At 42.1% G+C, this 24,246-nt stretch overlaps 1 protein-coding gene across 1 annotated transcript in view; it reads left to right on the forward strand.

Moving 5' to 3' along the window:
* The window catches only part of MYO16 (myosin XVI), a 395,654-nt gene that overhangs the window by 107,991 nt on the left and 263,417 nt on the right, over window positions 1-24,246 (forward strand). The window contains exons 9-10 of the mRNA XM_052650218.1: window positions 15,120-15,270; window positions 22,134-22,244. Of these exons, the coding sequence (XP_052506178.1) occupies window positions 15,120-15,270; window positions 22,134-22,244 (262 nt within the window). The remainder of the gene's footprint in view (window positions 1-15,119; window positions 15,271-22,133; window positions 22,245-24,246) is intronic.

Raw genomic sequence — 24,246 nt, forward strand, 5'->3', positions numbered from 1 at the left:
CCAACAGTGTAAGCGGGTTCCCTTTTCTCCACACCCTCTCCAGCATTTATTGTTTGTAGACTTTTTTGATAGCAGCCTTTCTGGCTGGTGTGACATGGTACCTTACTGTGATTTTGATTTGCATTTCTCTGATAATGAGTTATGTTGAGCATCTTTTCGTATGTTTGTTAGCCATCTGTATGTCTTCTTTGGAGAAATGTCTGTTTAGTTCTTTGGCCTATTTTTTGATTGGGTCATTTATTTTTCTGGTATTGAGCTGCATGAGTTGCTTATATATTTTTGAGATTAATTCTTTGTCAGTTGTTTCATTTACCATTATTTTCTCTCATTCTGAAGGTTGTCTTTTCACCTTGCTTATAGTTTCCTTCGTTATGCAAAAGCTTTTAAGTTTAATTAGGTCCCATTTGTTTATTTTTGCTTTTATTTCCATTACTCTGGGCGGGGGGGGGGGGGGGGGGGGCGGGTGGGTCATAGAGGATCCTGCTGTGATTTCTGAGCAAGCAAGTGAGTGTTCTGCCTACGTTTTCCTCAGAATTTTATAGTTTCTGGTCTTATATTTATATCTTTAATCCATTTTGAGTTTATTTTTATAAATGGTGTTAGAAAGGATTCTAGTTTCATTCTTCTACAGGTGGTTCACCAGTTTTCCCAGCATCACTTGTTAGATTGTCTTCTCTTGGTGTTTTATTTTTGCCTCTTTTATCAAAGATAAGGTGTCCATAGGTGCATGGATTCATCTCTGGGCTTTCTGTTTTGTTCCATTGAACTATATTTCTGTCCTTGTGCCAGTACCATACTGTCTTGATGACTGTAGCTTTGCAGTAGTCTAGAGTCAGGAAGGTTGAGTCCTCCAATTCCATTCTTCTTTCTCAAGATTGCTTTGGCTATTTGAGGTTTTTTGTGTTTCCATACAAATTGTGGAATTATTTGTTCTAATTCTGTGAAAAATACCTTTGGTAGCTTGATAGGGATTGCATTGAATCTATAGATTACTTTGGATAGTATATTCATTTTCACTATACTGATTCTTCTGATTCATGAACACGGTATACTTATCTGTCTGTTTGTGTCATCTTTGATTTCTTTCGGCTTCCTGGTGGCTCAGAGGATAAAGTGTCTGCCTGCAATGTAGGAGACCTGGGTTCGATCCCTGGGTTGGGAAGATACCCTGGAGAAGGAAATGGCAACCCACTCCAGTATTGTTGCCTGGAGAATCCCATGGACAGAGGAGCTTGGTGGGCTACAGTCCATGGGGTCACAAAGAGTCAGACATGACTGAATGACTTCACTCACTCACTTGATTTCTTTCATCAGTGTTTTATAGTTTTCTATATATAGGTCTTTTGTTTGTTTAGGTAAATTTATTCCTACGTATTTTATTCTTTTTGTTTCTTTAATTTCTCTTTCTGTTTTCTCATTGTTAGTGTACAGGAATGCAAGGGATTTCTGTGTATTAATTTTGTATCCTGCAACTTTTTTCATTGATTGGCTCTAGTAATTTTCTGGTGGTGTCTTTAGGGTTTTCTATGTAGAGGATTGGAGAAGGCAATGGCAACCCACTCCAGTTCTCTTGCCTGAAGAATCCCAGGGACAGAGGAACCTAGTGGGCTGCTGTCTATTGGGGTCTCACAGAGTCGGACATGACTGAAGCGACTTAGCAACAGCAGCATGTAGAGGATCATGTCTTCTGTAAGCAATGCGAGTTTTAATTCTTTTCCAGTCTGAATTCCTTTCATTTCTTTCTCTTCTCTGACTGCTGTAAAATTTCCAAAACTATGTTGAATAGTAGTGGTGAGAGTGGGCACCCTTGTCTTGTTCCTGACTCTAGAGGAAATGTTTTCAATTTTTCGCCACTGAGGATAATGTATGCTGTGGATTTATTGTAGATGGCTTTTATTATGTTGATGTATGTTCCTTCTTTGCCTGCTTTCTGGAGAGTTTTTATCGTAAATGGGTGTTTAATTTTGCAAAGGCTTTCTCTGTATCTATTGAGATAATCATATCTCAAATAGAAATTTCTCAATTTATTAATATGGTGTATCACATTGATTGATTTGCAAATATTGAAGAATCCTTGCTTCCCTGGGATAAAGCCCACTTGGTTATGATGTATGATCTTTTTAGTATGTTGTTGGATTCTGTTTGCTAGAATTTTGTTGAGGATGCCATCACCCTAATACCAAACCAGACAAAGAAAGAAAACTACCTTTTGCTTCAGGGGAAAGGTAAAATGAACAAGTCAACTTTGCAATACAAAAGGAAATAGGATCTTTGCATCTATGTTCATCAGTGATACTGGCCTGTAGTTTTCTTTGTCTGGTTTTGGTATTAGGGTGATGGCAGCCTCAACAAAATTCTAGCTCACAGTCCTTGCCATCTTCTGTGAAATCGCTTTCCGAACAGAGATGCCCATGTGATTAGAACAAAACGGGGCCACTGTTTTCCATCTGTCCACCGTCTTATCCACCCAACCCTTTGACTCAGTTCAGTCTGAGCATCTAAAATCCAATGATGCGATTTAAGTATAAGGATGGGGGCTTTGAGCCAGCCCAACCTCTGTTCCTGGTTGGTAAACATACCAATATACTAGGAGGATAATGTGCCCTTGCTCCATGGAAAAAGGGCACAGGACTTGAGTTCAGGGCCCTCCAAGACCTTATTGTGTGTGTCTGTTTGTCCTGAACTGTATACTTTGTGATGAAGCTGTAATATTGGGTTGGCCAAAAAGTTGATTTGGGATCTTATGGAAAAACCCAAATGAAGTTTGTAGCCATGCAGTACTAAGTATAAAGCTTTCTTGAGTCATTCCAGGGAATCATCTAACCTGAGAAAGATTGAGGGAACACCTGAATTTGTAGCTAGTTGACTCCAAAGTGCAGGTGGCCTGGGAATGCCCAGATTTGTGGCTGACATCCGAAGTGGGACTGACTTGCTGAGGATGGTGCCCTTACCTTGGGGGTTCATGCTGACTCTTAGTGGTCCATCTGTGTCAGAAACACACTGTAGTACAACACAGGATGATGCGGGTGGCCCGTGTCTTGTGGGCTTGTTCTTGATGACTAAGCGACTGTGTAACTCTTGAGATATTCAGAAACTCCCTTTGTAATGCACAGACCTTCTGGATTCAACTTAGTTTAATTTAAGAGACTTTTTAAAAGTTTCTTTGCTGATAACTGTTGCTGCTAAGTCGCTTCAATCATGTCTGATTCTGTGCGACCCCATAGACGGCAGCCCACCAGGCTCCGCCATCCCTGGGATTCTCCAGGCAAGAACACTGGAGTGGGTTGCCATTTCCAACTCCTCTAAGATGAATGAGACTACTCACAGATGAATGTCTTAAAAACAGTATTATTTCAAATCCAAACACAAGTGACACATTGAAACTTTTATTTTTGTTTTAGAGACAAGTGATATTTTACCAAAGGTTTTTTAAGTGTAGGTTTTTCTTACAAAACCTAAAGTCAATTTTTTGTTGTTGTTTTCTTGTGGGGGAGAGGAGGGCGTCAACAATAGCAATTAGTTGAAAAACTTTCCAAGAAATGTTTCATTCCACATTAATCTTTGGTTCATTATTCTATTTCATTGATGCAGAAGAACTCCAATTCCCTATAATACATAATTTATGTAGCTATGTTCCTAAGATTAAAATTGGGAGCTATCTACTTGGTCCATTACTTTAACCATCAAGATAACTGAGTCACGCATGCCATTTCTCCACATTTGTTTCTATTAGGTTTTCTTCCCTTATGGGCCAAACGTATCTCAATATAGTCCATTTTATTTGTTCTCTTTGGTTTTCTAAAACCGCCTGAGTTATAATGGGCGGTAATTGCGGCCTTCGTTCGTTTTATGATGTTCCTGTTTCATTTTCAGAAATAGAATGCCAGTTCCTACAGGCACATTTGCTCTGCATGAGATGCTTTTTATGTTTATAAAAATAAGTAAGTCTTGAGTGAATCCACTCGAGTTCAGAAATTGGCTGTGTGCTGGTGTAGTCCCATCTAATTTCTTCCACAGTCGACTTAAATTCACCTCTCCTGCATTAATTGAAAGTACCCTTGGATGGTAGCTCTTTCATTTTCTTTATGTTTATGGAGGCTGCCTTACCAAAAGCCTTCATTTAGAAAGTAAACTATTTAATCCTCTTTTTTCTTTCTCACTGATAAATGTCTAGCCATAATTTTTTTTGTAATCAGAATACTTTTTCACTGAAGCAAATATGGAGCGTGTAGGATAATATATAGAAGTATGACAGTAATCTCTTGTTGGCATCAAAGAAGAAGTGCGCCAGCAAAGTCGGTAAATCCTTAATTCAAGAGGATGGCAGATCCGCTGGATGAGGAAATGGCAAACCCATTCCGTTATTCTTTCCTGGGAAATCCCATGGATAGAGGAGCCTGGCGAGCTGCGGTCTAGGGGGTCACAAGGAGTGGTACACGACTGAGTCACTGAGCACACACATGCGCGTGGCAGTAGGGAAGAGAGATTGAGAGAGTAAAGCCAGAAAGCTTGTTAGTGCTGGGCTTAGAGGAAAAGTGCTGGAAGTTAACCAGAGCTGGTCGCAGTGATGAGGCATGAGTTTGCTTGCTGGTGTTTATGGAAGTCAGGCTCCTGCCCTCTGGCAGTGACAGGGAGACTGGGAGCCATCTGTCATGACAATTGCATCTCAGAAGGGTGGCTGTCAGTTCCTGCAGGCAGACCCCCTGGGCTGTAAGCCTGGGCGTGTGTGGGTGCTAAGTCGCTTCAGTCGTGTCTGACTCTTTGTGACTCTATGGACCATAGACTGCCAGGCGCCTCTGTCCATGGGATTCTCCAGGCAAGAATACTGGAGTGGGCTGCCATGCCCTCCTCCAGGGGATCTTTACTGGGGAAGCCATTCTTCCCGGGGACTGAGCCGTGTCTGCATTTTCTGCACTGGCCACCTGGGAAGCCCTTGTAAGCCTAGGAGGGGTTTACATCTCAAAGACAGGCAGAGAAAAAAAATCATAATCTTAGGATCTTTAAAGTAAGTTCTCTAAGAAGTGAAGGGTCAGGAGTCCAGAGCAGGGAGAAGCTCCGTTGGAATGAGAGGAATGTTACTGCCTTCTTCAGCATGAGTCCATCTTTTTGATGCAAACTGCTATTCACTGGGCATTTATTCATATGTTTCTTGTTTATGAAGTTGAATTATTCTTTCTATATAATTGCAACTTATTTTTTAAATTAATCTTATATCAAATATTTTGCCATAATTTATAAAGGTTTCATGAGCATTAAAATACCAATGATTATTTTAAGAGTCTGTCTTTTTCTAAAAGAATAGAATTTTAATATGTGTTTATATTCTACAAATGGGTAATCAGTGAAAAGCTAAATATATAGACATTAACATAAGGATGCTATTGTTAACCACAGTGATTATGGATAAAATGTGTTCTATTTAGAAAATAGAATAGAAACCTGAAGAAAAATTGTTCCATAGATGTCAAAACATTAACAGATGCCATGAACCTAAGTACATGTTTTTGACTTTCTTACAGAAAATATCTGCCTGACTAATTAATATGCTGTCTATCAACCCAACCAAATCATTCCAAGGCATTATTCTTACATGAATGAGGGTGTTTGTAACTAGCTGCTTATAATTATTGTTGATAGTAAGTCATAGGGTTTATAACCTGTGATCTTATTGAGTGTATAAATGATATTTTTAAATGCAGGTGAGTGTGTTAACATCATTGAATATTTGGACTTGAAATACATTTAGATATTCTAATTCCTGCATTTGGCAAAGGTGGAACTGAGGCCCAGGGATGCTAAAGGTCTTAGAAGGTCAGGTAGAAACCAAATTGAGGTCAGGACTGACGTAGAATGAGGTCACTATACTATTCCTGGACCAGACTTCTTTTCAAGTGTACCTTTCAGAGAGCCTTCTGTTAACACTGCGATTAGATTTGGGATGTGAAAGAAGGATTTCAGCTCTTTTAGTAAACTCACCAGTTCTTCCTTTTGCATGCGTGCATGCTCAGTAGCTTCAGTCATGCCTAACTCTTTGTGACACTGTGGACTGTAGCCTGTCAGGCTTCTCTGTCCATGAGATTCTCTAGGCAACAATACTGGGATGAATTGCCATGCCCTCCTCTGGGGGCTCTTTCCAACTCAGGAATCAAACCCACGTCTTCTCTCCTGCGTCTCCTGCATTGCAGGCAGATTCTTTACCACTGAGCCATGGTGGAAGCCCCATCTTCCGTTTCAGCCACTTCAGTCACTCACTTGTGTCCGACTGTCTGCGACCCCATGGACTGCTGCAAACCAAGCCTCGCTGTCCATCACCAACTCCCAGAGTTCACTCAGACTCAGGTCCAATGAGTCCGTGATGCCATCCAACCATCTCACCCTCTGTTGCCCCCTTCTCTTCCTGCCTTGAACCCCTCCCAGCATCAGGGCCTTTTCAAATGAGTCAACTCTTCCCATCAGGTGGCCAAAAGATTGGAGTTTCAGCTTCAGCATCAGTCCTTCCAATGAATATTCAGGACTGATTTCCTTTAGGATGGACTGGTTGGATCTCCTTGCAGTCCAAGGGACTCTCAAGAGTTTTCTCCAATACCACAGTTCAAAAGCATCAGTTCTTCAGCGATCAGCTTTCTTTATAGTCCAACTCTCACATCCATACATGACTACTGGAAAAACAATAGCTTTGACTAGACGGACCTTTGCTGGCAAACTAATGTCTCTGTTTTTTAATATGCTATCTGCTTTGGTCATAACTTTTCTTTGAAGGAACAAGCATCTTTTAATTTCATGGCTGCAGTCACCATCTGCAGTGATTTTGGAGCCCCCAAAAATAAAATCTCTCAATGTTTCCATTGTTTCCCCATCTATTTGCCAGGAAGTGATGGGACCAGATGACATGATCTTAGTTTTCTGAATGTTGAGCTTTAAGCTAACTTTTGCGCTCTCGTCTTTCACTTTCATCAAGAGGCTCTTTAGTTCTTCTTCACTTTCTGTCATAAGGGTGGTGTCATCTGCATATCTGAGGCTATTGATACTTCTCCCAGCAATCTTGATTCCAGCTTGTGCTTCATCCAGCTCAGCGTTTTTCATGATGTGCTCTGCATATTAGTTAAATAAGCAGGGTGACAATTTACAGCCTTGACGTACTCCTTTTTCTATTTGGAACAGTCTGTTGTTCCATGTACATTTATAACTGTTGCTTCCTGACCTGCATACAGACTTCTCAAGAGGCAGATCAGGTGGTCTGATATTCCCACCTCTTTCAGAATTTTCCACAGTTTGTTGTGATCCACACAGTCAAAGGCTTTAGCATAGTCAATAAAGCAGAAGTAGATGTTTTTCTGGAACTCTCTTGCTTTTTCGATGATCCAGCGGATGTTGGCAATTTGATCTCTGGTTCCTCTGCCTTTTCTAAAACCAGCTTGAGCTTCTGGAAGTTCATGGTTCACATACTGCTGAAGCCTGGCTTGGAGAATTTTGAGCATTATTTTAGTAGCTTGTGAGATGAGTGCAATTGTGCAGTAGTTTGAGCATTCTTTGGCATTGCCTTTCTTTGAGATTGAAATAAAAACTGACCTTTTCCAGTCCTGTGGCCACTGCTGAGTTTTCCAAATTTCCTGGCATATTGAGTGCAGTACTTTTTACAGCATCATCTTTTAGAATTTGAAAGAGCTCAACTTGAATTCCATCGCCTCCACTAGCTTTGTTTGTAGTGATGCTTCCCAAGGCCCACTTGACTTCGCATTCCAGGCTGTCTGGCTCTGGCTGTGTGATCACACCATTGTGATTATCTGGGTTGTGAAGATCTTTTTTGCATAGTTCTTCTGTGTATTCTTGCCATGTCTTCTTAATATCTTCTACTTCTGTTAGGTCCATACCATTTCTGTCCTTCTTCCTTTTAGAAATCCTGTAGAGTTGGTTTTACATTTTTATAAACTATCATTCTAGTTTCTACCTTGACTAATCTAACTATTGCTTTATTAATTGCTTCGTAGTCAAAAGGTTTAGTATATGCAAAAACTCTCTTTAGTTTTTATTGTGTGTGTTTTTTTTTAATTTCTTGGCAATGCAGAAAAAGGAGACAGCGAGTATAAAGGGAGATAAGGAAGGAAGTATTTTGGTAGATAAATGAATGAAAGCATATGTCTTACATTAGCACAAACACCTGCACGTGAATGTGTATAGAAGCTCCGTTCATAATTGACAAAACCGGACAATCCCAAAGCTTTGATGAGGGTCAGCCAAAGCGCAGTGCGTCCTACAGGAGGCCGCCGCTCAGGGATAAAACGGGAAAAACTTAGTACGTGCAGCGCCTTGAGTGAATCTCAAAAACATGTTAAGTAAACAAAGCGAGGCACAAAATGCTGCATGCTCTGGAATTCCTCCCATATGTCATTTTAGAAAAAGTGAAACAATTACCCATGGTTACAAGGATCAAACCAGTCAATCGTAAAGGAAATCTACCCTGAATATTCACTGGAAGGACTGATGCTGAAGCTCCAATACTTTGGCCACCTGATGCGAAGAGCCAACTCATTGCAAAAGTCCCTGATGCTGGGAAAGATTGAGGGCAAGAGGGAAAGGGAGTGGCAGAGGATTAGATGGTTAGATAGCATCACGAATTCAATGGACATGAATTTGAGCAAACCCGAGAGATAGTGGAGGTCAGAAGAGCCTGTCATGCCGCAGTTCATGGGATTGCAAAGAGTCGGACTCAGCTTTGCAACTGAAAAACACCACCACCACAAGGGACGGTTTTGTGGAGGTTAATGACTTTAAAGCCTTGTGCAAAGAGCCATTTGGGAGTGATGAAAATTCTAAGTGTTGCTGGTTACATAGGTTATATGAGTGTGTGTGTCTATATATCTAACCAACTATATATAAATATAAATATATGTAGACAAGACTCATTGAATGTTTATCTACAAGAGTGAATTTTACTATTTGTAAATCCACCTTAAAACTAAAACTTTCTAAAACCAACAAATTGCATTATGCTTAGATTAGAATCACAACTACTACTGTAAAATTCATTAAATAATTATGTTTATATATGTTGTGTTTGATTAAATATGTATGTATTTCTGCTTTATAGTCACAATTAGGGACGTACATTTTTAAATTTTACTATACTAAAATGTTACAAATTAAGCATTCAGATTGTGTTTATATTTTATGAACTTAGCTGTCTTAGTTTGGCCCCAGGTAAATAGCAGGGAGGGATCACAGCTCCAAGCATCAACAGAAAATTGGATTAAAGATTTACTGAGCATGGCCCAACCCATCTGAATAAGACCCAGTTTCCCTGGTGGCTCAGAGGTTAAAGCATCTGCCTGGAATGCGAGAGACCCAGGTTCGATCCCTGGGTTGGGAATATCCCCTGGAGAAGGAAATGGCAACCCACTCCAGTATTCTTGCCTGGAGAATCCCATGGAGGGAGGAGCCTCATAGGCTACAGTCCATGGGGTCGCAAAGAGTCGGACAAGACTGAGCAACTTCACTTTCACTTTCTTTCACTTTTCCCCTCAGTCAGGCTATCCCATGAGGAAGCTTCCATAAGCTTCTGATCTTTCTCCATCAGAGGGCAGAGAGTCTGAAAACCACAATCAGAGAAAACTAATGAATCTAATCACGCTAGGACCACAGCCTTGTCTAACTCAATGAAACTAAGCCATGCCCACGGGGCAACCCAAGATGGGCAGGTCATGATGATCCCCTGGAGAAGGGAATGGCAAACCACTTCAGTATTCTTGCCTTGAGAACCCCATGAACAGTATGAAAAGGCAAAAAGGACACTGAAAAATGAACTCCCCAGGTCAGTAGGTGCCCAATATGCTACTGTAGATCAGTGGAGAAACAACTCCAGAAAGAATGAAGAAACGGAGCCAAAGTGAAAACAACACCAAGTTCTGGATGTGACTGGTGATAGAAGCAAGGTCCAGTGTTGTAAAGAGCAATATTGCATAGGAACCTGGAATGTTAGGTCCATGAATCAAGGCAAACTGGAAGTGGTCAAACAGGAGATGGCAAGGGTGAGCATCAACATTCTAAGAATCAGTGAACTTAAGATGGACTGGAATGTGTGAATTTAATTCAGATGACCATTATATCTACTATTATGGACAGGAATCCCTTAGAAGAAATGGAGTAGCCATGATCGTCAACAAAAGAGTCTGAAATGCAGTGCTCGGATGTTATCTCAAAAACAACAGAATGATCTCTGTTCGTTTCCAAGGAAACCGTTCAATGTCATGGTAATCCAAGTCTATGCTCCGACCAGTAATGCTGAAGAAGCTGAAATTGAATGGTTCTATGAACTACAAGACCTTCTAAAACTAACACCCAAAAAAGACGTCCTTTTCATTATAGAGAACTGGAATGGAAAAGTAGAAAGTCAAGAAACACCTGGGGTAACAGGCAAATTTGGCCTTGGAGTACAGAATAAAGCAGGGCAAAGGCTAATAGAGTTTTGCCAAGAGAACGCACTGGTCATAGCAAACACCCTCTTCCAACAACAAAGAGAAGACTCTATACATGGACATCACCAGATGGCCAACACAGAAATCAAATTGATTATATTCTTTGCAGCCAAAGATGGAGAAGTTCTATACAGTCAGCAAAAGCAAGACCGGGAGCTGATTGTGGCTCAGATCATGACTCCTTATTGCCAAATTCAGACTTAAATTGAAGAAAGTAGGGAAAACCACTAGACTATTCAGGTATGACCTAAATCAAATCCCTTATGATTATACAGTGGAAATGAGAAATAGATTTAAGGGACTAGATCTGATAGAGTGCCTGAAGAACTATGGACGGAGGTTCGTGATACTGTACAAGAGACAGGGAGCAAGGCCATTCCCAAGAAAAAGAAATGCAAAAAGGCAAAATAGCTGTCTGAGGAGGCCTTACAAATAGCTGTAAAAAGAAGTGAAGCAAAAAGCAAAGGAGAAAAGGAAAGATAGAGGGCCTAGAGGAGCCATCCTACCCACGTTGAAGGTCAGGAAGGGCGGCAGTGAGGAGATACCCCTCATCCAAGGCAAGGAGCAGCGGCTGCGCTTTGCTGGAGCAGCCGTGAAGAGATACCCCACGCCCAAGGTAAGAGAAACCCAAGTAAGATGGTAAGTGTTGCAAGAGGGCATCAGAGGGCAGACACACTGAAACCATACTCACAGAAAATTAGTCAGTCTAATCACACTAGGACCACAGCCTTGTCTAACTCAAAGAAACTAAGCCATGCCCATGGGGCAACCCAAGACGGGCAGGTCATGGTGGAGAGGTCTGACAGAATGTGGTCCACTGGAAAAGGGAATGGAAAACCACTTCAGTATTCTTGCCTTGAGAACCCCATGAACAGTATGAAAAGGCAAAACGATAGGATACCAAAAGAGGAACTCCCCAGGTCATTAGGTGCCCAATATGCTACTGGAGATCAGTGGAGAAATAACTCCAGAAAGAATGAAGGGATGGAGCCAAAGCAAAAACAATACCCAGCTGTGGATGTGACTAGTGATAGAAGCAAGGTCTGATGCGGTAAAGAGCAGTATTGCATAGGAACCTGGAATGTCAGGTCCGTGAATCAAGGCAAACTGGAAGTGGTCAAACAAGAGATGGCAAGAGTGAATGTCGACATTCTAGGAACCAGTGAACTAAAATGGACTGGAATGGGTGAATTTAACTCAGATGACCATTATATCTACTACTGTGGGCAGGAATCCCTCAGAAGAAATGGAGTAGCCATCATGGTCAACAAGAGTCCGAAATGCACTACTTGGTTGCAATCTCAAAAAACGACAATGATCTCTGTTCGTCTCCAAGGCAAACTATTCAATATCACGGTAATCCAAGTCTATGCCCCAACCAGTAACACTGAAGAACCTGAAGCTGAACAGTTCTATGAAGACCTACAAGACCTTTGAGCACTAACACCCCCAAAAGATATCCTTTTCATTATAGGGGACTGGAATGCAAAAGTAGGAAGTCAAGAAACACCGGGCATAACAGGCAAATTTGGCCTTGGAATGCAGAATGAAGCAGGGTAAAGACTAATAGAATTTTGCCAAGAAAATGCACTGGTCATAGCAAACACCCTCTTCCAACAACACAAGAGAAGACTCTACATATGGACGTCACCAGATGGTCAACACCAAATCAGATTGATTATATTCTTTGCAGCAAAAGATGGAGAAGCTCTATACAGTCAACAAAAACGAGACCAGGAGCTGACTGTGACTCAGATCATGAGCTCCTTATTGCCAAATTCAGACTTAAATTGAAAAGCAGGGAAAACCGCTAGACCATTCAGGTATGACCTAAATCAAATCCCTTATGATTATACAGTGGAAGTGAGAAATAGATTTAAGGGCGTAGATCTGATAGATAGAGTGCCTGATGAACTATGGAATGAGGTTCATGACTCTGTACAGGAGACAGGGATCAAGACCATCCCCATGGAAAAGAAATGCAAAAAAATGAAATGACTGTCTGAGGAGGCCTTACAAATAGCTGTGAAAAGAAGAGAGGGGAAAAACAAAGGAGAAAAGGAAAGATAAAAGCATCTGAATGCAGAGTTCCAAAGAATAGCAATAAGAGATAAGAAAGCCTTCTTCAACGATCAATGCAAAGAAATAGAGGAAAACAACAGAATGGGAAAGACTAGATAGCTCTTCAAGAAAATTAGAGATACCAAGGGAACATTTCATGCAAAGATGGGCTCAATAAAGGACAGAAATGGTATGGACCTAACAGAAACAGAAGATATTAAGAAGAAGTGGCAAGAATGCACAGAAGAACTGTACAAAAAAGATCTTCACATAAGATAATCACGATGGTGTGATCACTCATCGAGAGCCAGACATCCTGGAATGCAAAGTTAAGTGGGCCTTAGAACGCATCACTACGAACAAAGCTAGTGGAGGTGATGGAATTCCAGTAAAGCTATTTCAAATCCTAGAAGATGATGCTTTGAAAGTGCTGCACTCAATATGCCAGCAAATTTGGAAAACTCAGCAGTGGCCACAGGACTGGAAAAGGTCAGTTTTCATTCCAATCCCAAAGAAAGGCAATGCCAAAGAATTCTCAAACTACCACACAATTGCACTCATCTCACATGCTAGTAAAGTAATGCTCAAAATTCTCCAAGCCAGGCTTCAGCAATACGTGAATCGTAAACTTCCTGTTGTTCAAGCTCGTTTTAGAAAAGGCAGAGGAACCAGAGATCAAATTGCCAACATCCACTGGATCATGGAAAAAGCAAGAGAGTTCCAGAAAAACATCTACTTCTGCTTTATTGACAATGCAAAGCCTTTGACTGTGTGGATCACAACAAACTGTGGAAAATTCTGAAAGAGATGGGAATACCAGACCACCTAACCTGCCTCCTGAGAAATCTGTATGCAGGTTAGGAAGCAACAGTTAGAACTGGACATGGAACAACAGACTGGTTCCAAATAGGAAAAGGAGTACGTCAAGGCTGTATATTGTCACCCTGCTTACTTATATGCAGAGTACATCATGAGAAACGCTGGACTGGATGAAGCACAAGCTGGAATCAAGATTGCCAGGAGAAATATCAATAACCTCAGATATGCAGATGACACCACCCTTATGGCAGAAAGTGAAGAGGAACTAAAAAGCCTCTTGATGAAAGTGAAAGAGGAGAGTGAAAAAGTTGGCTTAAAGCTTACCATTCAGATAACGAAGATCATGGCATCTGGTCCCATCACTTCATGGGAAATAGATGGGGAAACAAAATCACTGCAGATGGTGATTGCAGCCATGAAATTAAAAGACACTTATTCCTTGGAAGGAAAGTTATGACCAACCTATACAGCTTATTAAAAAGCGGAGATATTAGGTTGCCAACAAAGGTCCCTTTAGTCAAAGCTATGGTTTTTTCAGTAGTCATGTATGGATGTGAGAGTTGGAGCATAAAGCTGAGCACCGAAGAATTGATGCTTTTGAACTGTAGTGTTGAAGAAGACTCTTGAGGGTCCCTTGGACTGCAAGGAGATCCAACCAGTCCATCCTAAAGGCCATTAGTCCTGAATATGCATTGGAAGGAGTGATGCTGATAATGAAACTCTAATCCTTTGGCCACCTAATTCGAAGATCTGACTCATTGGAAAAGACTCTGATGCTGGCAAGGATTGAAGGCGGGAGGAGATGGAGATGACAGAGGATGAGATGGTTGGATGGCATCAAGGACTCAATGGACATGAGTCTGAGTAAACTTCGGGAGTTGGTGATGGACAGGGAGGCCTGGCGTGCTCAGTCCGTGGGCTCGCAAAGAGTTGGGCATGACTGAGCAACTCAACTGAGCTGAACCAAACTGAGCTCTTTTGGCACGAAGTCAATGGAAGAACAACAACAAAAATGATATAGGTTTTACTTATTTATTTTTTCCCTGTATTGAATGGTAAAGAAGTAATAGAACTTGTTTATAACAATGCAGCCCTTTATTTTGTCATTCAGGTTTATCATTTCATCACAAACTATTTTAACTGTTTCCCATGATTCTTTAGAGCTTTCCTGATGACTCAGACGGTAAAGAATCCACCTGCAATGTGAAAAACCTGGGTTCGATCCCTGGGTTGAGAAGATCCCCTGGAAGAGGGAACCGCTACCCACTCCAGTATTCTGGCCTGGAGAATTCCATAGACTGTATAGTTCACGGGTCAGAAAGAGTCAAATACGACTGAGCGACTTTCACGTGATTCTATAATATATTTTTAATCCGATGTGAATAAAAATTTAATCAACTGTAGAATGTTGCTTTCACTTGTTTATAGTTCATTTTCACATTTACGTATTTTGCTTAGTTCAGTCACGAGTTTCAGCCTTAGCTTTTAAATTGCCCATTGGTCGTCTGTTAAGGCGTATAGACTGTACATTCATAACCATTTTCTTCTCCAGTTGAAATAAGTATATGTTTCTCTTGGAAGTAAAGTTGAATGAAATGTGGAGCTGATAGCAAAGCTTCACGTTTCTCCCTGATTTTACCTGCAGCGTCAAGAGTGTTTCTTAGGTAAACCAGACAACTTTCCGTTACTGAGCTGTTTGGTCGTGGCAGTTTTTGATTGGGGTGGCAACTTTAGGAAACTAATTATAGCATGGATTCTTTCCTACAGCAGTCCCCTGGTATTGCCAATCGCCAAGCAAGACAGCCTGTTGGAAAAAGACATTATGTTCAGAGATGCAACAAAAGGTCTCTGCAAGGGACAGTCTCAGGACAGCACAGCAGAGAACGCCCCCCTGCACGGCCCCAGCAAGCCTGAGCAGGTAATCACACCCTCCCTGCGTGTCTGCCTAGGCTGCAGCTATGACTTCATGCCTTAGAGCCAACTTTTCAGAAGCAAACTCCCACTGATTTCCATTCAAAGAAAAATTAATAAGCACATATGTTAATATTTTGTGAAATGCCCATATTCTTATGGTATTTACTGACCATTAACAAAAATTGCTGTTGCCATTCACAAGGATTTGAATTTTATAACCTTGACTTAACCAGGAATGGAAGTTCAGCTAATACACTAAATTTCTGAATATTTTCAGTTTCAGCATTAGTCATCATTTTGATTATTATGTAGACTGTGTTTTTTGTTTCTTACAAATATCAAATATTTTACATAACAAGGGAGAAAAAGCAAATCAGTAACTGGGTTACGTGTTAAATGCAACTGTGTTGGTGTAGTGTGTGTGTGTGTGTGTGTTTCTCACTGTCAAAAAGACGGGAGATTACTTTGAGGAACTTAATAGAAATTAATGTATTTGTTCATCAATTCCACAGAAATAAATGACTTTTTTACATTTCATGTTTCATAAATGACAGAGTAGTTTTATAAATGTCAAAGTAATCTCTGAAAGTGTTTTGTTTTTCTGCTGTATCTAATTTCGAATGTTTTAAAGACAGTTTGTTGAGGTTTTCTCAAGAACCTCTACTTTTAGTTTCATTCATTTTTGTTATTTTAAAATAACAAATTCAAGTTTTGTAATTTTGAAATATCTTTAAATTTTAGTAGGTGTATTCATCAGCTTAGGCTTCCAGAATAAAATACAACACACTGAGTGGCTTAAACACCAGAAGGCCTTTTTCTTGCGGTTCTGGAGACTGGAAGTTCAGCGTCAGGGCACTGGCTGATTTGTTTTTGGTGAAGATCTTTCTGACTTGCAGACAACCGCTTTCTCCCTGTGTCCTCACATGCTAGAGAGAGAGAATAAACAGCCTTTTTGGTGTCTCTTTTAAGGACGCCAATCCTATAGGTTCAGGTCGCCACCCTTTTGACCTCACTTAACCTTTATAACTTCCTAAAGACCCTATTGGGCTTTCCTGGTGGCTCAGTGGTGAAGAATTTGCCTGCAGTGTGGGAGACATGGTTTCGATCCCTGGATTGGGAAGATCCCCTGCAAAAGGAAATGGCAGCCCACTCCAGTATTCTTGCCTGGGAAATCCCACGGACAGAGGAGTCCCATGGCCTGTAGGAGTCCTACGTCCAGGGGGTCGCAAGGAATTGCAGATGACTTAGGGCCTTTTCTTGTTAATCACTCTCTCCAAACGGTGTCATATGCTGGCTACAGCCTCAACAGGTGAATTTGGAGGAGAGGAACCATTCAGTCCATAGTGACAGGCAAATTGAGTGTTAGGCGAAGCATAAGCCAAAGCTTTTTAACAGTTTTAAAGATCCTATGAGCATTCTATAACCTTAAATACATATTTTTAAGTGACGGAGGCTGGTCTGAAAAGGCTGTATACTGTATGATTATACTATTCGACATTCAAGAAAAGATCAAACTACTGAGACACTGAAAACATTAGAGGTTGCCAGGGATCAAGGCAGGGGGAATACATAGGAGGAGAAGGGAGTCTTAGGGCAGTGGGGCTTCTCTGTATGACCCTGTAAGGATAGATACCTGACGTTACACATATGTCCAAATCCAGAGGGCGTGTAACACCAAGAGTGCCCTTGATGGAAGGATGTAAGAGTGGCCCGGCTGTAAGGATCTGGCCTCACATCCTGATCCTTGATGTGAACCATGGGCCTTGGGTGATGATGACCTTTCAGTGTAGGTTTGCGATGGTAACAGAAGAGCCACACTGGCGAGGGATATTGATAATATGGAAGGCTATCCAGGAGGGAGCTGGGGTATATGAGAAATTTCTGTCCCTTCCTATCAGTTTTGCTGTGAACCTAAAGCAGCTCTAAAAAATAAAATCTGAAAATAGTGAAAGGACATTAGCAGCATAATGGCAAGTGTGATCCTTGCAGAAGACCTTTTCGATTTTTTCCTGTAAGCTCTTTATAATTGTGTCACCGGCATTGAAAGCAACTGTCATCGTGTTGTGTTGATCTGGTATTAAAAGAGGAGAAATTAGTGCTCAGGTTTCAGGTGCTTATGTTATCTATGGAATCAGTTCAGTCAGTTCAGTCGCACAGTCACGTCTGTCTCTTTGTGACCCCATGGACTGCCGCACACCAGGCTTCCCTGTCGATCACCAACTCCCGGAGTTTACCCAAACGCATGTCCATTGAGTCGGTGATGCCATCCAACCATCTCATCCTCTGTCGTCCCCTTCTCCTCCCACCTTCAATCTTTCCCAGCATCAGGGTCTTTTCCAATGACTCAGTTCTTCACATCAGGTGGCCAAAGTATTGGAGTTTCAGCTTCAGCATCAGTCCTTCCAATGAACATTCAGGACTCATTTCCTCTAGGATTGACTGGGTGGATATTCACTCGTATCTCCCACTGTGAGCATCACGCCGTCATCGTCATCATTCATTCTTGATCTCGAGGTGCTTGGTTTCTCGGCAGGACTATCCATCAACTGGATTCTTCACCCACACTTCCCAGGACGGCTTTAGAAAAGCCTTCTCAGAGCAATCAAGTTCTGATTCACGTTTTAAAGAGAAACATATGTGTCATTCACGTTGAACAAAATCCACAGCATCTCTCCTTCCAGATTTTTAGAAACTGAAGGCAATGGCACCCCACTCCAGTACTCTTGCCTGGAAAATCCCATGGACAGAGGAGCGTCATAGGCTGCAGTCCATGGGGTCGAGTCAGACACGACTGAGCAACTTCACTTTTCACTTTCATGCATTGGAGAAGGAAATGGCAACCCACTCCAGTGTTCTTGCCTGGAGAATCCCAGGGACGGTGGAGCCTGGTGGGCTGCCATCTATGGGGTTGCACAGAGTCGGACACGACTAAAGCGACTTAGCAGCAGTAGCAGCAGGTCTTATCAAAGGATAACGACATAAATGGGACTGCCCAGGTGGCTCAGTGATAGAGAACCTGCCTGCCAAGCAGGAGACTTGGGTTCGACCCCTGGTTCAGGAAGATCCCCTGGAGAAGGAGATGGCAATGCCCTCCAGTATTCTTGCCTGAGAAATCCCGTGGACAGAGGAGCCTGGAGGGCTACAGTCTGTGGGATCACAAAGAGCAGGACACAGATTAGTGGAAAGAACAGCAAACTACGTGAGTGAATATTCAAGGCTTGATTTGAATGTTTTTGCCTTGATTCTGATAGTGACCAAAATTCATATTAGCCTGATCGTATCTCTGAGAATGCAGAGTTTTTTTTAAGATGCTTAAAGATGTGTGATATTTTCCTTCTCTTTCACTTTGTGCTGCTCTTGCCTCCCATCCCTCCTCTCTCTGCCTGCCCAGCTCCGTTCTCTGTTAAGCTTCCTACCTGCTTGGCTTCTCCCTCTTTTCCTCTCTCTCCTTTCCTTTCATAGTATATTTATTTAAATTTTGGCTCCAAGCTTAAAATTAAGGTCATTGTATTCTGTTTAGTGAGGGTGTGTTTTCCTGGGAGTGAAGAGAGAGGAGGCTGTGGTCATGCAGACTTGCTCTGGTTTGGGTCTGCTTTTGGAACTCTGGGAGCCCCTTAACCTCAGTAAGCCCCATCTGTGAAATGGGTACATAGTACTCACTTTACTTGCTTGTTTTGAAGATGACAAAGGCTAAGCTTGCAATATGAGAGCACAGTCACCAAGCATGAATAAAAGCTCTGTAAGACACAGTTACTGTTCTTATGATTGTTACTTGTGTAGACTAACTGTAAGGTTTTGCCCCAGTAGCTTAGCCTTCCGTCCATTCATTTGTCTGCTCTTACTTCATGTAATTCCTCTTTTTTTTGCAGTGTAAGGATAGATTACTTTAAAAAAATAATAATACAAAATCATATTTTAAGAGCTTACAAAAACACTTTCACATATATTATCTTAATTCTCAAAATTCATTTTCACTTCTCAGCTGACACTCAGGTTTTGAATCGAGTATTTCAGCTGACCAAACAAACTCAAGACGCCTAGAATCACAGGTGTTTCTTTTACAGTGTCCAGTGCTTTTTGGGGAAAACACTGCAAGCTCCAGGCTAATCTCTCACAGCCCTGCTGACCTGGGTCAGTTCTATGCATGGGAGACAAAGTGTGTGTCCCACGGCTCCCTGTGCATAGAGGGATTTTGAAGGCTGGCAGTGGTTCTCTTTCTGTACCAACACCCAGGTACACAAAAGCGTAAATCTTCAGCAAGCAAAGGACCTGATAAACTGCACTCTCTACGAAACGGAATAAAAAGCAACTGTGAAGGTTTAGTCACTCAGGTGTGTCCTACTCTTTGTGACCCCACAGACTGTAGCCCACCAGGCTCCTCTGTCCATGGAGTTCTCCAGGCAAGGATACAGGAATGGGTTCCATCCCTTCTCCAGAGGATCTTCCTGACCCAAGGATGGAAACCAGTCCTGCATTGCAGGCAGATTCTTTACCATCTGAGCCACCGGGGAAGCTCTACAAAGCACGAAATGACAAACAGCTGAAGTTAAGAGTCTTTGCAGCTGAGCTCTCAGGGAAGCCCCCAGAAGCAGATAACAACAGTTACAGCGCTGTACAGGCAGGCTGAGGGCTTCAGCTTTGGGGAGCGTGGTGTTTGGTCAGATCGTCACCCCTTTCCCTGGGAGGACCGTCCCAGACAGCTCTTCTGTTTTTTTGTTTTTTGTTTTTTGTTTTAAATTTCCTCTTTCCTCTTCATTCATGCACCCTTGGTCCTTTCCTCCTAAACAACCTTTCCCCAGGGTCTTCTTGTACTTATTCCGTTTGTCAGAACTCCTCTTCGCCCGCTGAATTTCTGGTTCCTTGACATACCCTACTTATGTCCCATAGAGAGAAAACACCCTCAAACAAAAGAGAGCAGGCCAGTAAATCTGACAGCGCTCACAGCCGTGCCGACAAGTGGAAACGGGAAGGGGTGAATTCAGAGTGTTTCCAAGATGTCGATTCCTTTGGATCGTAAAACATTTATCAAAATGCTTCTCTAATTTCTCCCTGACTTCCTATCCTGAATTATGTATGTCTTGTGCTTGAGATCTCTGTTTTTGGAAATATACATGTATATAAAACGTGCATGCTCAGTCATGTCTCACTCTTTGCGACCCCCATGGTCTGTAGCCCGCCAGGCTCCCCCGTCTATGGTATTTCCCGAGCAGAATGACTGGAGTGGGTAGCCATTTCCTTCTCTGGGGATGCATAAAGAGGAGAAAATATATGTGTGTACACATATGTATCCTGGAGGAGGGCATGGCAACCTGCTCCAGTATTGTTGCCTGGAGAATCCCCGTGGACAGAGGAGCCTGGCGGACTGCAGTGCATGGAGCTCAAAAAGAGTCAGACACAAGGGAGCATAGCAGTGCGTGTGGAAACGTGCATATCTTCACGAGAACCATAATGATCAATCCTAGTGAGGACATTAATTTTTTTCTTTACATATTTATGCTGTCTCGGTTTTGACTGTAGTTGTCGTTGTTTGGGAGACATTGGTAGTGTACACTACTGAGCCTTCAACTCTGAACATAAAAATATCCACAGACATGCTTCTGTTTTTCTTTCTGCTGGTTGTCAGCTGTCATAATGCTTTAGGAATCTTTATAAAGTATGTGTCCCTTGGGGAGCCTTGCTTAAGACTGATTATCAGAGCTTCATTCCCGGTCAGTCTGGAATGTGACATGATAAATACAAGGAATTCTTCCCTTGATCTACCCGAAGCCTGTATTTTCATGTTTCATCACGACAAGCCGGCTGGGAAGGCTTCACATTTTTACCGTCAACCTAGTGCGTTCTCTCACCATGGAACAGCTGTGACTGAAGATGAGGAGCCTCAAGAATTCCAGGGAGATGCTGCGATAGTTCTTCCAGGCTTGGTGGGACAAATGTGAAACTTCTGTTAGTGCTCTTCATGCCTTTTTTTTTTTTCCTAAGTGTGCACTCAAATTTGCATTCAGCTGCTTTGACCAGTGGCTATAAGAGAATTTTATTATCTTAGTGTAAATCGTTACTTCTAAAGGGAAAAAAAAAAATCCTGCTCTTGGTTTTTCTCTTTCGTGGTTGCTTTGGAAGTTCAACATGTATGGTAACTTGCTAGAGGTGTTTGTCTATGTCTATAAAACTAAACATTGTCCATTCCTGACTTGTAAATGATAGATTTTCATCTAATTAAATAATTCAAATTCATCTCTCTTTTTATTTGAAGTGTTTTCCAGTTTTTCAACTGTCAGTCAACATTAAATTGAGTAGGAAAACAGTTCTTTCTTTCTTTCTAGCAGAATTACCTTAACCTCACCACTGCCTTAAGAGTAATGTAGGACAGAATAAAAATTACAAGCCAAAATGCTAGAGTCTGTTGTGGAATTCCAGCACCCTCTTCCATGTGTGCAGAAGCTAACGTCTGTGTACACTGCTTTCTTCCCATTTCAGTTTCCTAAAAAGAGTTTTCCTTTACTTTCGGAAGCACTGCAAACGTGAGCGTTTTAACAGCTGGCCTTACAGAGGGCTCAGCGCCATTCAGAGCTGTGTAAATTACACAGACTTCAGGGTGTGATGGATGCTGGGTCATATGAGGCGTGTGTGTGTTGGTGTGTGTGTGCGCGTCCGTGTGCTGGTGGGCACAGAAACAGATTCTCATCTGAATACATTGCTACAGTTGGTGAGATTTTTGCTCCTGTTAAGTGAACCATATCGCCTTTTAATAATAGTTTCAGAGTCACCTGGTCTGTAAACTTTTGATATGTAAGTGAAGCTGGAACATCCAGCTGTGAGGACAGTTGATTGGGAAGCAGTTAGAATTGATCTTACCTGGTTTTTCCTCAGGTCAAGCTGATGCCTCCCGCTCCCAATGATGACCTGGCGACGCTCAGCGAGCTCACAGACAGCAGCCTGCTATATGAAATTCAGAAGCGCTTTGGGAACAATCAGATTTACGTAAGTGCCCTTGAAATTGCCCTTTGTGTGGCTTTGTCTTGCTGTGTATATTCACCCTTCCATGCTGCTAATATTACAAGGAGAGGGCTCTTTGTTACTTAGGGTCGTGCCGATAGCTTAAGGTGGATTTCTCAGAGTTCAGGTCAGTTCTTCTGATTAAGGTATGAGGCAGTTTCAGCAACGACTCACACTTCAGAGTGGCTAATGTTGTCTCCCTGAGGGTAGACAACTTCCTGTTGTCGGGTTTGCTGGAAGAGAAGATCCTGCTTAGAACCTGCAGGATCTGCAGGTCAGTTATAAAAATGATGCTTGTTTCGTCTGCTTTAACTCGGCCACTCAGATCTCGAAAAGGAAGCCAGAGCGTAAAAGCTAAGGGAGCCTGGAGGGCTTGCCTCTGTTTGCATGAAAAAAGACACTGTTTTTCCAAATTATCAAGAAATGTCTTTGTCTGTTGAGTAAGTAATTCATACACACATCTCTGATAATAAGATGCAGATATCTGACTTAGATGACAAACAGCACGGAGGATTGGTTTGCTTGGTTCTCCTCTGGTCTATATGTGTTATTTCTTCCAGTACGTCGATGGGTCTTGGCAGTATGTAATCTCAGCCTCTCTTTCTCTCTCTCATTGATTTCATTAAATTCAACTCAGAGCAATTCAGTCAGGTCTACAGAGAAATCTGATTATGCACGTGTCTGCTAACCCTTTTGGATTACACCCTTTTCTTTTTTCTTTCCTCCTCCACTGAGCAATTGATTAAGTAATTTTCATGTAAATGTGAAATCTGAGATTTCTTTACAAGTAATAAATTGTCAGGTGCTGATTAACCCATGAACATTCAGGGCAGCATCTTAACACTTGGATAAATTGCCTGCCACTGTAAATACACTTAAAATTAAATACTTCTATCAGAACTAATGGAATTGAGTCATCAGCGTGAAGTGGGGGCCTGATTACTTTGGTCTCTGCTAATGCCTGCCACTTGTGTGTTTTATGCCATTGTCTCTCTTTCCATAACATCTTGCTGATTCTTCTTCCTGTTAACTTCTTAGTCACATTATCAGTAGACCACTGCTTGAATAATTTTAAAGATTTTATTTCATATTGGAGTAGAGCCGATAAGCAAGGTTGTGATGGTTTCAGGTGCACAGTGAAGGGGCTCAGCCATCCATGTACGTGTATCCATTCTCCTCCAAAGCCCCCTTCCATCCAGGCTGCCACATGACATTGAGCAGAGTTCCGTGCGCTATAGGGCAGGTGCTTGTTGGTTATCCATTTTAAATCTAGCACTGTGTACAAACTCCCTCCTTCCTTCATCCTTCCCCCGCTGGTAACCATAAGTTTGTTCTCTAAATCTGTGTTGAATGGTTTTGATTTCCTTTCTTTTGTTCATGCCTTTCAAGTGCCTTTCTCTCCCAAATATCATTTAGTCCAGCGTCCCTGGTGGCTCAGCTGGTAAAGAATCCGCCTGCAGTGAGGGAGACCTGGGTTCGATCCCTGGGTGGGGAAGGTCCCCAGAGTCGGACGCACCTGAGTGACCTTCACATCCACTGCCTGCCAATGCTCATCGTCCTGGCCCCAGCAGCCTCCTGCCTTTCTAGGGGAAACTTCACCGCTTTTCAGTCTGATCTCACAAGGAACCAGGGCCATTTTTGTGAAGAAGAAATGCAATCTCAAAACTCCCAATCCTAGAACTTTTCGGTAGCTTGTCGTTTTTCGTGGAAGGATCGTCACGTGCCCTTATTCTCTGTCTGGCCCCTAAACACAATCAGTGGTGATTCCTAGTCACTGCCCTCCTTCCTGCATCTGGGACTCCCCTTAGACTTTTTCCCTGGAGTTCTCTTTCTCCCTCCATGGAGTGCAAAGCTTTATAAACTCCCTCTCGGTACTTTCTCAGCCTCTAAGTAAACCTTCCCAGAGCTTCCGGCTTAAGTTACCGTGGACCATCTTTCTTTGACTTTTCTGCACCCACCACTAGGTAGGAGCCAAATAATGGCTTTC

This window comes from Budorcas taxicolor, chromosome 12, assembly GCF_023091745.1.
Source record: "Budorcas taxicolor isolate Tak-1 chromosome 12, Takin1.1, whole genome shotgun sequence".
NCBI classification, from domain to species: Eukaryota; Metazoa; Chordata; class Mammalia; order Artiodactyla; family Bovidae; genus Budorcas; species Budorcas taxicolor.